Source organism: Paramisgurnus dabryanus, chromosome 7 (genome assembly GCF_030506205.2).
Source record: "Paramisgurnus dabryanus chromosome 7, PD_genome_1.1, whole genome shotgun sequence".
Taxonomy (NCBI): Eukaryota; Metazoa; Chordata; class Actinopteri; order Cypriniformes; family Cobitidae; genus Paramisgurnus; species Paramisgurnus dabryanus.
In genome coordinates this window covers 32,245,875-32,260,254 of record NC_133343.1, presented here as the reverse complement: position 1 = coordinate 32,260,254, position 14,380 = coordinate 32,245,875, and the positions used below count along the sequence as shown (strand labels likewise).

Sequence of the window (14,380 nt, the reverse complement as noted above, 5' to 3'; positions counted from 1 at the left end):
TTTAGTCTCTTTTAAATCACCTCAGGCATCTTTGTCTCTCTATTTTTCTGTCTTTGCTTGTTTCTGTGATATATTAATCTTGGTCACCTTTTCTCTGAAGATGAAAGGTCCTGGTATCTGTTTTGGGGATGTTCATATGGCAACAGTTAGGCAAATGATTTTGTATATACAGCCCAAAATCCAAAGCCATATTTGTTTTCATTTAAACCTGTGTTTAAAGCTATTTCATGCATTCTGACTTAATAACACTGTTTAAGAGTTGGATTCCTCATGCTAAACATGGGCAAAGTGTCAAGAAACAGTTGGACGTGTGATGGAGTATTTCTGGGCCGAATGCACTTCGCCAGGGTTTGTACAAGTTTTGGAAAGTTTTTTTGTGAACATGAAATATTCATGTTACAATATTTCTTAATTTAATTTACATTTATTTAATTTATGGGCAATTTCAATTCAGGAAGTACAGATGGAAGTACTAAACAAGAGTTGACACAAAATCAACGTCACAACGTCACGAAGTGTGTTGTTGTTTGTGAAGGAAATTTAAGCTTCCCAAAAAACCCAGCACTATGGAAACAATGGATATAGTTTGTTTATCTGGTGTAGGGGCTGCGCAAGTGTTAGTTTGTTTAACAATGAATTTCGTTGAAATGGGGCGGTCCAAAACAGGTCATGAGTCACAAAGCGTCAAGTAAAACTGCATCAAATATCTGTTCGGTTGGCAATAGGTGCATAAGTGCATATAATGTATACGACACAAACATGTAGTAAATCGTAAGTTATCCAGAGATAGTGGGATAATGTTTTGTGTGTGTTGCTTGCTCGGGACTCGCTCCACCCGCGGTAGGCCTCCAGGAGCTCAGGCTTTTTTGGAAAGAATCGGTACAGCTGAATCGTACGTTAATTGTATGAAACTTGTACAAAACTTCTGATTTCCTTGCCTCTCCTTGACAATATTTGAATCATCATGTTGAATAAAATGGGCCGTGAAGTTTTTACACAAACTGTACACTGCAAAAATGACTTTCTTACTTAGTATTATTGTTTTGTTTTCAGTAAAAATATCTAAAAATTCTTAAATTAAGATGCTATTTCTTGATGAGCAAAACGAAATAATTTTTTGCAGGGTAATGTCGATACAATCTTAAGTTTATGCTGTCATGTTAGTAAAATGGGACATGACAAATTCTGAAATGTTTATTATTTATTATGTAAATTCAACTTTTTTCAATTTGCTATAATATAAATATAACAATTTACTAATGTGACCTCATACATGGACCATATTGTTTGTGTATTGTATGGCTGCATGCAACCTTTAAGTGTGTGCGTGTGCATGCTTTCACCAATGATCTATTCTTTGGCGGATCTTATATTATGTTTTTCCACTGGAATGTGTATTTGGGGGGATTCTGTTGGCATCAGGTTGCTAGATTATATGTTACTTTAACACCCCCCCCCTCCCACATTTACCCCAACACACCCAGGAGTCGACAGCCTTTGTAGTAATGCAGGGCCTGGGGCACAAGCAGGGTGCCAAAACCTCGAACCTTGGGTGTCTCGAGTGCTTCTGCTAAAATATCTAGTATCACACATTAATTCTTGAGCGGTGGCTCATTGCTTGTGATATTTAAGTAATGGCTGATGGTTTTAACTTACAACACACTTAACTTTACGATCTTTATCAGGGCATGGCTTGCATAGCCTATATGGATATTGTGGATGCGAAGAGCTTCTGTTTGTGTTGTCATTAAACCTGCACGATGTTGAATAAAAATTGCTAAATTATTATTTTTTATTATTTATTAACTTGCTAAATGATTGAGTTTGAGTTTGTAATATTGATTTAAATTATAAAAAAATAACTTAATGTAACTTAACGTTTTACATTCTCTGTCCCGGCAGTCTCCACTATTTGCGTCAATCTAAAACTTTGACTATAGACGGTTTCAGCAGTAACAACATAAACAAGCCGCTGTCGCGGTCCGCACGTAACTTCCGGTAAACTCCGCTAATAATAAATAACAACAAAGTACTTTAAACGTAGTTTATTTATATAACAAGCAAAAAAACAACACACAGATTATCTAGGAGACCAAAACATTTGTTATTTTTGACGAGGAATTTGTTCAAGATATCAGTTTAGCAACTAGTCAGACCATTAAAAAAACGAAACCGGAAGTAAAGTTCGGATCCAGATGTGTATCACGTGCATCCGATGAAACCGTCTATATATATAAATATATAGATATAAATATAACTTTTTATATATATAAAATATAACTTTTTGAAGTATTAAAATTATTCAGTTATTGCTAACCGTGTATCTGGCGTTACGGTATACATATCACAATAAGAGGGGTGCGATGCGATACCACGTGTTGGGATAGGATCAAATTTTAGGAAAGCTGTCATCAAGAACACACCCCCATATGTAAACCTTAGCAAGAACTTCTTGTCACTCTTGAAGTTTAGAGATAAAATGATTGCTATCTAGTGGTCAGGATGTAAATTCAAAACAAACAACAACTGGCATGAATCTTGTATGAATAAAAAACCATATTGTGGTGTCTTTTAATAGAAACAGTATTGGGAAACAAAATATCCTGAAATGCATGTGTATCGATATTTGTTTTTACCATCACAATATGTATATTGAGTCATGCACATTTGCTTTTCGATAATTGCGATATATCTTGCAGCACTAGATGACTTTGTACTTCTTCACATGCCGCATTTATTCATTTGTCATCAGTTTATAAACATTTTTTAATAATTGCACTGTCCTTTAGGCATTGTGGTATGACATCAGTGTTGACCAATTGCCACACTGCACCCCTCTTTTTGCCCCCCAGTCATAGCTGGCTTCAAAGAGCATTTCATATGACATCATATAGTGAAACCTGAACTAGGGAAATTACACGTGACTACATTAGATGATTAGTTTAAATAATGATGAGACATGACATGTCAAAATGCTTTATCTGTCAGTCAGTCTAGTACCTGTTGTACCAAATGGAAACAAAGCTGCGGCACTTTTCTGATTTCGTTCCTGTTTTTTGTGTAAGGTCAAATGATAACGATCAACGTCACTGGAACACAACAGGTCTGTTCCACTGTTTATGCCCTACAATGACGAATGAACAGATGGTTTGTGGGTGCTGATCTAGTGATAGACAAAATGATAGTTTGGGTTGTTTTCCACAGTTTACAGGACATAAGGGACAGCAGTAAATTAACCGCCTATTTAAAACACTTTTATACAAGTGGGGAAAATAAGTATTTGACACACCAGCATTTTTATCAGTAAGGGGATTTATAAGTGGGCTATTTACACTAAATTTCTAGTACTGATACGGGTAGGGTTTCTCTCTCAATACTGACAGATTTCAGGTAACCTCCTGGCTTTCTATGCCATTTTGCACCTTGTTCTCTTCATGTGTTCAGTACTTATTCCCTGTGTCATTTCACTTTATTTATTATGACTCAACTTGTATACTTAAATGTTCTGATTTCTTTGTATGAATTCAATATTTGGCTTGATGGCTACATCTAGTGGAAATTTGTGTTAATAGCTCACTTAGAAATTCCCTTACTGATAAAAATGTTGATGTGTCAAATACTTATTTTCCTTGCTGTAATTCATAATTGCTCATTAAGAATAAATCAGTGTTTCTATAATTAAAAGAAAATTCGAAATGAGCTTGATGAGCATTTTTTACTTAATACTGTGTCTAAAGATGCAAAAGACAATGTCAATACGTACTTTATTGTATGTCAATTTTTTTCATTTGTGTACTAGGATGACGACAACAATTTCCACATGGACTATATAGTTGCTGCATCCAACCTAAGAGCAGAAAATTATGATATACCAACAGCTGACCGCCACAAAGTAAGTGTTTCTTTGTTTGGTATATCAGTTAAGAAGTGAATAACACCCCTACAATTCTTCTTTCTCCTTGAATAATGTTAAACAACAGCTCTAAAAACACAAAAGCATGTCTGCAGATCACTGCATTAAATAGCAAATAATTGCATAATTTATTTTTTCAAAAAAAGATGCAAACAAACACATACAGAAATGACATCATAACTTATATCTTATCCACAGAGCAAGTTAATTGCTGGCCGTATCATTCCAGCCATCGCCACAACAACAGCTGTTATCGCCGGACTGATGTGTTTGGAGCTGTATAAGCTTGTCCAAGGTCACCAGGAAATCAGATTTTACCGCAATGCATACGTCAACCTGGCTACTCAATATTTTGTCCTCTCACAACCTTGTCCGTCTCCAAAATTTACAGTAAGTGACCAAACAATAACCATCTTACTGTTGTCCTGAATCAGTGCTAACAAATTAAAGCCCGGAGTATAGTCAGATTTTTTACATTTACGCAAACATACGCACACGCTCCTATGCACTGCCTTGCAAAGCGTAGTTTATTTGACTCATATGTGTACACAAATGTTTGATGCATGCACATTGCAATAAAACGTAATGCATCACTACATGCTCATGTGCGATCTACGTGTATAAAGTACAAAAAAGTACAAAAATCCAGGTACAGACCCTCGTGTATGCGTAAAAACAAAACTATACTTCTAGCTTAGGTCACTAAGTAATAACAAACACAAACAGGTCAAAAGAGTGATGTACACTACTGAAATGTCAACCATGAACTTAAAAATCATTTAATGTAAAGGTGTATGGTTAAATGGTTGAAATTACTTTTGTAGACAAAAAATATACCTGTGCCGAACAGATTAATTTCTGTTATTAGAAAACTAAAATGTTATTTAAAAAATAATGATTTATGTTGATGATTATTATTATTTTAAGAGGTTTCGGGGGCTCTTGGGGACCATAGCATACTTAAAAACTATTTTGTGCAAAAATTGGCATACACGTCAAAGTCCTCAACCATTTGGCCCAGGCTGGTACCTGGGTGTGGCAGTAGGGCTTTGTAGTTACACATGTAATGATTAAAAAACTTGGTGCATGCTGTATTTTATACATAAATGTATGCACATGTCCAAAAGTTGGTAAATTTTTTGTACTCAACCCAAACAACTTTTGCTCCTTTTTAGCTCCTCCCAACAGGAAGTCGGCCATTTTGGATGGCGCCATAGTATGAGGGTCCGTCATCACCGCTTGCAGCTATATTTATAAACGTTATTCTACATTCAAATAGATGCAGAAAAAACATTTGTCTACCAAGATATTCCTTTGAAAATCAACATAATTGCATGCAAAAAATTTTTGTAAAAAATCAATGATGCTCCAGACTTTAAAGTCAATGGGCCCTATTTTAACGATCTGAAACGCAAGTGCGAAGCGCAAAGCGCAAGTGACTTTATGGGCGGATCTTGGGCGCTGTTGCTATTTTCCCGGCGTGAGAAATATCTCTTGTGCCAGGCGCAAATCAATAAGGGGTTGATCTGAAGTAGGTTCATTATTCATAGGTGTGGTTTGGGCGTAATGTCAAATAAACCAATCAGAACGCTATCCGACATTCCCTTTAAACGCAAGTGCGCAAGTTCTATGGCGGGTTGCTATTATTATGACGGATTTACCAGGCACACGCCAGGAGCGGTTCATAGCCGAGGAGACCGACGTTCTTGTAAGAGCAGTCAAAGACAGAGAAGTTGTTTTGTATGGAGATGGGAGAAACCCGCCCAAATTAGCGTCGGTTAAACAGGCGTGGGAGGAAATAGCCACAATTCTCATCAGCTGGCATCCCCAGGACATTGCGCCGCAAGCGCTACAATGATGTCAGGAAACGGGGGAATCCCAAGCTTGCCAGCATAAATCGGGGACGCCGTGTAACGGGACGTGGATCTGCCTCTACACAGACGCCAGCAGAGGACATCGCTGCGTCCACCCTCACCGCTGAAAGCCAAGAAACGCAAGCAGTCCAACTTCAAAGTACACTTACAAAACAAGGTTTCTTATGAAAACATTTGAATTAGTATTTACATAAAATAAACGTAATACAGCCACACAACAAACTTATGAAAATATTTTAATCGTTATTTGCATGATCATTTTTTAACGCAGCCACACAAAATAAATAAAACTATCAGCACAATGCTCACCACATGATTTCCCTTATCTCATGTGTTCATATTTTTTATTGTAACAATTTATGATTTGCAAAAATAACTGTTGCATCTGTGTAGATTAGATAAGCAAAGTGTGTGCGCGTTGTGCACCCTATACGTTATGGTCAAGCATGCGCCCTTAAAATAGCATAATGAACCACGCGCAACGCGCCACTGACTTTAGACTAGTTTTTTTCTGGTCAGTGGCGCAATTGTTTTTTGAAACTGCAAAATAGCATCAGGGATGGTTTGCGCCGGAACACGCCTCCTTTTTTGCGCTGAACCGCCCAGGGAGCGCAGGTTCATTCCCTAGTTTGCCGACGTGCGTCTGTGGAGGGAAAAACCAGCTGTGCACCGGTGCAAAATATGAATGATACATGCGTCACTGAGAAAGTCAATTGCGCTGGGTGCAAGATAGGGCCCTATGACTATAACAATCCTTAGGGATGACTTATATGTTTAGTTATCTCTGATGTAGTGAACAAAGGGTGACTGCTGAGTTTGACCTGTGACTGCAGCATCAGTCTTGTGTCTGGGTCGAGATTACCGCTGGCTTTAGTTAACTTAGTTTCATCCTCAGGGGTTCAAACCACTTAGTAACTGTACCCTCACCCCCACAAACCCCTCACCTGAAAACCTGGTGTGTTTTCACAGTTTTAGGGGACTTCCACTCAAAGGGAGCGCGTCCAGATTTGGACGGCTGAGCTTTCAGGCAGACACGTGCATGCATTACATCAGTAAACCCTCAAAAGAGCTGTATACAAAGTCTGGAGTTTGTGCTTGGGGCTTATGGGTAATAACTGTGGTCCAAAGCCTTACAGGCAAGTAGAAACACAATTGAACCGAGTCAAATATTTCTGCGGCTGAACTTCATAAATGAGGTAATGCGAGCCCAGATGCGGTCGTGGACGCGGAGGTGGGGGGTGTTGTTTCTACCCACATGGGCAGGGTCAAAGTTGAGGGTAATTTTCACCCAAGGGGACAGGCGGTGAACTGGGCTTTGAAACACAAAAGCTCAGGTTACTGATGGGATTTGGCTATTTTCTGAAGTGCCCAGCTTGGTTCCTTCTAATGACACTCAGTAAAACATTGTGGACGACGTAGTGCAAGAACATATGATCGCCCCAGAAAAAATTTAGTCTCTTAAACCACAAACGCAGTGGATGCATTTCATTCCATTACAAAAAATTACTGTCAATGTTTGATTTCACATTGATTTCAATCTTTGGCAATACCTTACCCAGTCAATATTAAAGATATGAAGGTTATATTTCACTAAATGTGCTTTACATTTCACAGACAAGGTCACAAATACCAAACCATGTGGGGTCTGCAAACAGATGATGCTAGACATTCAACAGATTTTTCACCGGTGTCAAGTGAAAGTATTTTAGTGAAAGTATGAAGTTTCCCTTAAGTTCACACAGGTGTCCTAGCAGAATAACCACGGTTGTGTTTCATTACTATACAAAGTCTTCATTTTGAGGAGGGTATTTTTTATAAATTCAAACTTTTGGGAAAGTGTTTGCTCTAAAAGTGTGATTGTGCAATCCTTTTATTTTGGTTTGGTGTTTGTTATATAATGCACTTGACTTTTATTTTTAAGTCTGGCGTAAGAATCCATAAGAATTTTAAGGGATAGTTCACCCAAAAATGAAAATTCTGTCATAATTTACTCCCCTCATGTGGTTACAAAATTACTTTCTTACTTAGTATTTTTGTCTTGTTTTCAGTAAAAATATCAAAAAATTCTTAAATTAAGATGCATTTTCTTGATGAGCAAAATTACCTAGGAAAATAAGTCTAGTATTTGGACAAAAAATATCAACTTTAAGTAAATTAATGCTTAAAACAAGCAAAAAAAAGCTACCAACGGAATAAGAAAACTTTTAATTCAAGAAAATGTTTCTTATTCCATTGTCAGATTTTTTGCTTGTTTTAAGCACAAATTTGCTTAAATTTGATATTTTTATTATTTTTAGATTTTCTTAGGTCATTTTGCTCATCTTGAAAAAACATCTTAATTTAAGAATTTTTAGATATTTATACTGAAAACAAGACAAAAATACTAAGTAATAAAGTTATTTTTTGCAGTGTGTATTGATTTCTTTGTTCTTTTGAACATAAAGAAAAATATTTTACAGCAAGTTTGTAACTAAAATATTTTGGGGCATCATTGACTTCCATAGTATTATTTATTCCTATTATGGAAGTCAGTGGGGCGTCTGTTTTACTGCTTAATTACGAATATCCTTTTTTGTGTTCAGCAGAACAAAGAAATATATACAGGTTTGAAACAACACAAGTGTGAGTAAATGATGACAAAATGTTCATTTTTGGGTGAACTATCCCTTTAAGCCTATCATGTGTCAAAGTAACACTTTAAAAAAAATCCGTAGAAATTACAATGGTATTGCAGCTGGGTTGCCGGTAAATTACTGTAGATTTAAATTTATGTTATTTACTGGCAAGAGTTTGTTCAAAGTTAAATAAATTTTAAATATTAACAAGTCTTTATCTTTACAGAATAAAACTATACAATAACAGCCGCATGCAAAGCATTCTGGGAACCAGAAATCATCATCAACCTTTTTCTGTTTTTTGCTTCAGATTTTGTTTCCCAGAATGTTTAGCTTGATGCTGTTTTTCTAGTTTATTCTGTAAAGACAAAGACTTGTAAATGTTTAATGTTCATTTAACTTTGAACAAAATGTTGCCAGTAAATAACATACATTTAAATCTACGGTAATTTACCGGCAACCCAGCTGCAAATTTCTACGGAATTTTTTTACAGTGAAGGTACTTAACTACGTACTATCTACTGTAAGTATTAAAGGTTGCCAGAATTGCTTTTGGTTAATCTTAAATACCTTTTTCATTAAAAGCTGGCAGCCACTTCATTTTTCCAGATCTCTGGAAAATTTCCGTAAAATTGGCAAAGAGGCTTCTGTGTAAACACAAACACGTCCTGCTAAGGTAAAGAGTTTTTTGTAACATTGACGTAACATTTACGGAAAGCATTTTGTGTAAATGCCGTAAGGGGCGTGCCATAGTGAAGACGCGCGTCATTACAACAAAAAGTTATGGTTCAGCTCTTTGTCACACACAGAGATATCAGAAAGATCAGGGAGATCATCACTATCCGCGGTGAAGCTGAGATCAGCCACCAGCATAACAGAACAGCACATCACGCTGTGGAAAAAACCTACCACGTGCAGGAATCAAAAATCAAACGATCCCGGACAAATCCCAGATGCATTTTTTGTGTATTTTCCGTAATATCTGTGTGAAAAGGGCTTTACTCTCTAGTCTCTACCAGGTCCAGGATGTGTGCACTGCAGTTTCCACACGTGGGATCTAATAAAGTTTGAGCTATAACACACTTTTTTGTGATGACGATCCTGTCTGAATGTAGTCACAGGCTGGAAAACAGAACTGATTAATTCACTTTTCCAATGTTTGGAAACCTCAGGATCTTTGACAGCTGTCAGTGTGTTTAGCTGAGCTGTGTAAAATCTATCAGCCTCTTTTTCAGCCAATTGGCCTCCAGTATGAAGCATTATGAATTTTGAGGAAAAGTGAGAGGGAGCAGAAGAGAGAGAGTTTGGATAAGAGTCACATGGTTGTGTTTACAGTCTACAAAGTAAGAGATAGCTGTGATACTGTCAAGATACTATAAGTCAAAAATGTTTTCTAAAGAAGTTAAATGATGACACGGATATGCACTTAGCTTCCTGCTTTTATCAAGGACATCCTCAAGTAGAAAAAAAAACCCTCCACTATTTTTAAGACAACAATTCAGAGTCTTTTTACCAATGAGCAAAGTATTGCATTTACACTGAAAACACTGCTTATGTTTATGTGCATTAGACGGATGCACTTAGTTCTTTACCATTGCATTACTGTTTACGGCATTGCATACCTATGCCATATTGAATTTCCCTATTTGCAGGACTATCTATGCCAAATATGCATCCATCCAAAATCAGACATTGCTAATATAGTGACAAAACCATACATAGTGTACTTGGGGTTAATGTTTTATGCTTCAGGTCCTTATTAGCAGCCTTTATTTCTTCTGAAGGCATTTATGAGACAACCTTATGAGAGGAACCTTGTTGCACAGCAGGTCATCAGCATGGGGGGGGGGGGGACCGGGGGGTGCATTCGAGTTTATACAAGTAAAATGGCAGTATACATCCCTCACCACCTATAAACAGTAGCTATAATAAATCTGGGACTCTGTTTATACTTGTACCCCATGCTACCGTATGCATTTTATTAGGATAACCTACTGTAGATGTCAAAACCAGGTGTCTTGATTTCTGCTGCACATTCGCCAAGTCCTGCAGGGTTAAACTTTACATCCTTTATTAAAAATTTCATGACTTGCCGTGACTGACATGTTTAATCCTTCTTCTGTGAATAAATTCAAATAGTGTCAGCAATACTTTTTACCTGTAGGCATTAAGGTGTGAGTTTTAGTTTTGATGTGAACATCTGGCAGAGCTTAAAACCCATTTGATAATTATATTTTAGCGTCTTTTCTATTTTTATAGCCGCAGCGAATATATTTTAGAGAAGATGAGTCACATTTTGTTGATCTTGAATGGTTAGGATTTAGATTTAGTAATGAAGTAATTTTGTTTGGTATTTCCTTCATCTGATAGTAGTCCTAAAAATCATAGTACTGGTCTGGTATTATGTGCTTGTTATCCATTTTTACTTATTATTAAACCTGATCTCACGAAAATCCGTGTTATAGTCACGGAAAATTTGATCACTTAATTCAGCTTTTTTCCGTAACGGGACCACGGATGTCTTTTCCGTGTCACTCCCACGGATTTCTCGTGTCATTTTATGTATTGTTTTCTCATAGTTTTTTTCCTATTTTCTTACCATTGTTGCTTGGGGTTGGGGCTAGAATCACTTTCTGTTACATTTTTAGACATCCGAACCCCAACTCTAACCCCAACTCCAGGTGAGAATAGTTTTAAAAGCGGAAGAAAGACATGTAGAAACCAATACATAAAAGTACATCCTAACGCGAAGCCCAAATCTAACCATAACCCCAAGCGACAATGATTTGAAAATAGGAAAAAAACTATGAGAAAGAAATACATAAAATGACATGAGAAATCCGTGGGAGTGACACGGAAAAGTCATCTGTGGTCCCGTCACCAAAAAAGCTGAATTCTGTGACGTGGTGACAGATTTTTCGTGACTATAACATGGATTTCCATGAGATCATGTTGCATTATCTGTTCTCCAGCATGCATATGTAAGAAAGGATTTGCAGACTAATAGCCAAAGTATGCAGTCTGAAATTTAGTGTAGGTGAATGTTTTTCTGTCCATGTGTCCCCAAAGGGTCAAGCTACTGTACATGGGTGCTATTAGTTTCCCTTAGTGGTCTTTTATTAACACTTTACTCATTTTTCATTTCTTGTGCACTTTTCAAAAATGTCTTTCTTAAACATGCACTCATGAGTCATAGTGTCTGCAGTGGGGCTGCGCTTGTGACCTCTAGTATGAAGTACAGTAAGACCCTTTATTTTGGAAACGGCATGTGTCCTGCCTTATTTAGGAATTATGGCTGTGCTTTAAGAAAGAGAGAGAGAGAACGAGGAAAGGAGAGAAGTCCGAAAGGGACCCCTACAGAAATGACAGCTATTTCCTGCCATCGCAGGAAACTCTTCTATTAGAAACAGATTTTCTTGAGCGCGGTGCTCCAATGCGACTGCCTCTTTATTCCTATAATCATTCACAGCTTCTTCCTCGAGAGACACCAGGAGAACGAGGGGGTTGAGGAGAAATGGCGAGGTCTCAAAGCCCATCTGCTCATTCCCAGAGCTTTTCCTAACTCCTTTGTTCTCTTTATGGTGGAGTTTCAAAACATCAAGTCTTCACTTGTTCATTTGTTCCTTCTGTGTTTACTGTAGTGTGCACTCACTTGCTTAATCGACACATTTTATAGACCGGTGGTACCCAACCTTTTCTTTTTGGGGCCCCCAATGTTAGTCCCCCAACTCCAATATATATGCTATACAGTTAATAAATATACACACATTGAAATTAAGCATTTTGCGTAATATTAGATAATTTCGATAATTTTAACTATATTGGCATTGTAAGAATATGATTTTAAAAAAAAACTTTATGTATTTTTATTGGACCTCAAAGCATCAGATCACACGCCCCACCTGTTGGACCATAGGTTAGGAACTCAAATTTAAAAAAGTAATTACGTATATTTGTAGCAATAGCCAAAACAATACATTATATGGGTCAAAATTATTGATTTTTTATGTAAAAAAAGTTAAGATCATGTTTCATAAAAATATTTAGTAAATTTTCTACCATAAATATATTAAATGTATTTATCATTAGTAATATGTGTCGATAAGGACTTCATTTGGACAACTTTCAAGGCGATTTTCTCAATATTTAGATTTTTTATACACCCTCAGATTTCAGATGTTCAAATAATTGTATCCGAACATATCAATATTCATATCAATGGAAACGTATTTATTTAGTTTTCAGGTGATGTATAAATCTCAATTTCCAAACAATTAACCTTATAACTTTATAACCTTATAACTATGTAATGTTTTGAGATCCGGTGTCACATTTGGTCTTGATTAAATCTGTAAATGTATTATAAAATTTGTTGATATGGATTTGAAGATTAAATGTGGTAAACACTATTTAGCTAGAAAAATACAAGTAAAAGTGACAATAGTTTTAAGTTATAGCAAGAAAGATGTAGAAATACTTTGATAATGAATGTTTAAATTCATGTTTTGACATCTTTTCCATGTTTTTCTGTTGATGAATTCTTTAATCCACTTCTTGTGCATAGATAAGTTCTTAAAAAGTTCTGGCAACCATATTGAACCATTTTGCCCTTTAACACACAAATGTCTGTGGCCCTTCAATATAATAGATTTTGAAGTCATAACATTCTTTTTATATGTCTGTATGGTAAAGTCATCAATGCATATTCCATATGGCATGTATAGTCTGTGTCCGAAAACTTTTGCCTTGCTGCCCTATCAGGAATTGACCGCAGGCAAAGTTTGCACACAGATGCACAAGGAAAAAGAGTTTTGGACAAATATAAGTATATTATGCACTTAACCGGATATTTTACTATATAATACTAATTTTGCATTTTAGATTTCGCAGCACTCAAAAGTTGAAAGGGAAAATAACTTGCTGTTTTCATTTTTTTAGCTCAATGCATTTATGATGCCTTCTTAGATGAAGGATCTCAGAAGATGGAAAGAAAAGCAAACATTGGATTTAGACGTGCCTTGATGCTTTCTTTCACTTCAAGGCATCATTTTACAGCTTTCAGGCCATAGTGTCTTGATGTGACGTGTCCTGGCCAGCTCTTACACGGACACACCAAAGGGTTAAATCATAAAAACTGTTCCTGGTGGTATAGAAATGCCTCTAACAACACAAGAACCAAACAACATCTGACACTCATATTTCTTTGTACGTAGTCTGTTCATGTCTAAACAGGACAGAATTAGAAACCAAGTGGACCAGACATTATGTTAAATGTCAAAAGTCTAGCTCAGCTTTTTTCGTCCCTCTCTCTCTCCACACAGACGAAACACACCCAGTACACTCGTGTCGAGCACATTGTGAGTTATTGCAGCGATCTTATATTACACACAGTGATCCCATTAAAATTGGAGGGTCTCAGCTATGAACTTCTCCCACCAGTGACTTTCAGTTGGTATTTGAGATCAAACACACCACAGGGCAACTTATTTTCATCACCCGCACACAGTGCTGAGTGCAGGAAAGAGGAGCTCTTTATGGGCAGCGACAGTTCTGGAGAGGGTGTGGAAATGTTTGGTTTGCAAAGTTATTTATTTGTGCCATTTTGCCTTTATTTGATAGACAGTAACTGAGATGACAGGAAAGTACAGAGTGGATAGAGGGGTATGGGATTGGCAAAGGACCTAAAGGCGGGATTCGAACTCGGGTCACCTGAACCATATGTCGGAGCACTGACCACTACACCATTTGCTCCGACAGCAAAGGCCTTTATCTAAATAAGATTGCATAGCATTATGGGTAATCGCTCTGTAGCATCTTATGGCTGATATATACTATAGCTATGCCATAGGCTATACGTATCTCTGCTTAGCCTGATGCGCATCTCTCCAAAAATGTAACAACCGTCAATTCTATGCAGATTGGAAGGGCTGTGATTGGTCTGCTAGAACCCCTCCCACAGGTCAAAAAAATCTGCTTTT

General features: G+C 36.9%; 2 protein-coding genes across 2 annotated transcripts in view; both read left to right on the top strand.

Moving 5' to 3' along the window:
- The window catches only part of LOC141282386 (uncharacterized), a 219,013-nt gene that overhangs the window by 146,397 nt on the left and 58,236 nt on the right, over positions 1-14,380 (top strand). The window lies entirely within an intron of this gene.
- Positions 1-14,380, top strand: part of uba7 (ubiquitin-like modifier activating enzyme 7) — a 52,900-nt gene that overhangs the window by 12,933 nt on the left and 25,587 nt on the right. Inside the window, exons 21-22 of the mRNA XM_065279561.2 lie at positions 3,800-3,892; positions 4,112-4,303. Of these exons, the coding sequence (XP_065135633.2) occupies positions 3,800-3,892; positions 4,112-4,303 (285 nt within the window). The remainder of the gene's footprint in view (positions 1-3,799; positions 3,893-4,111; positions 4,304-14,380) is intronic.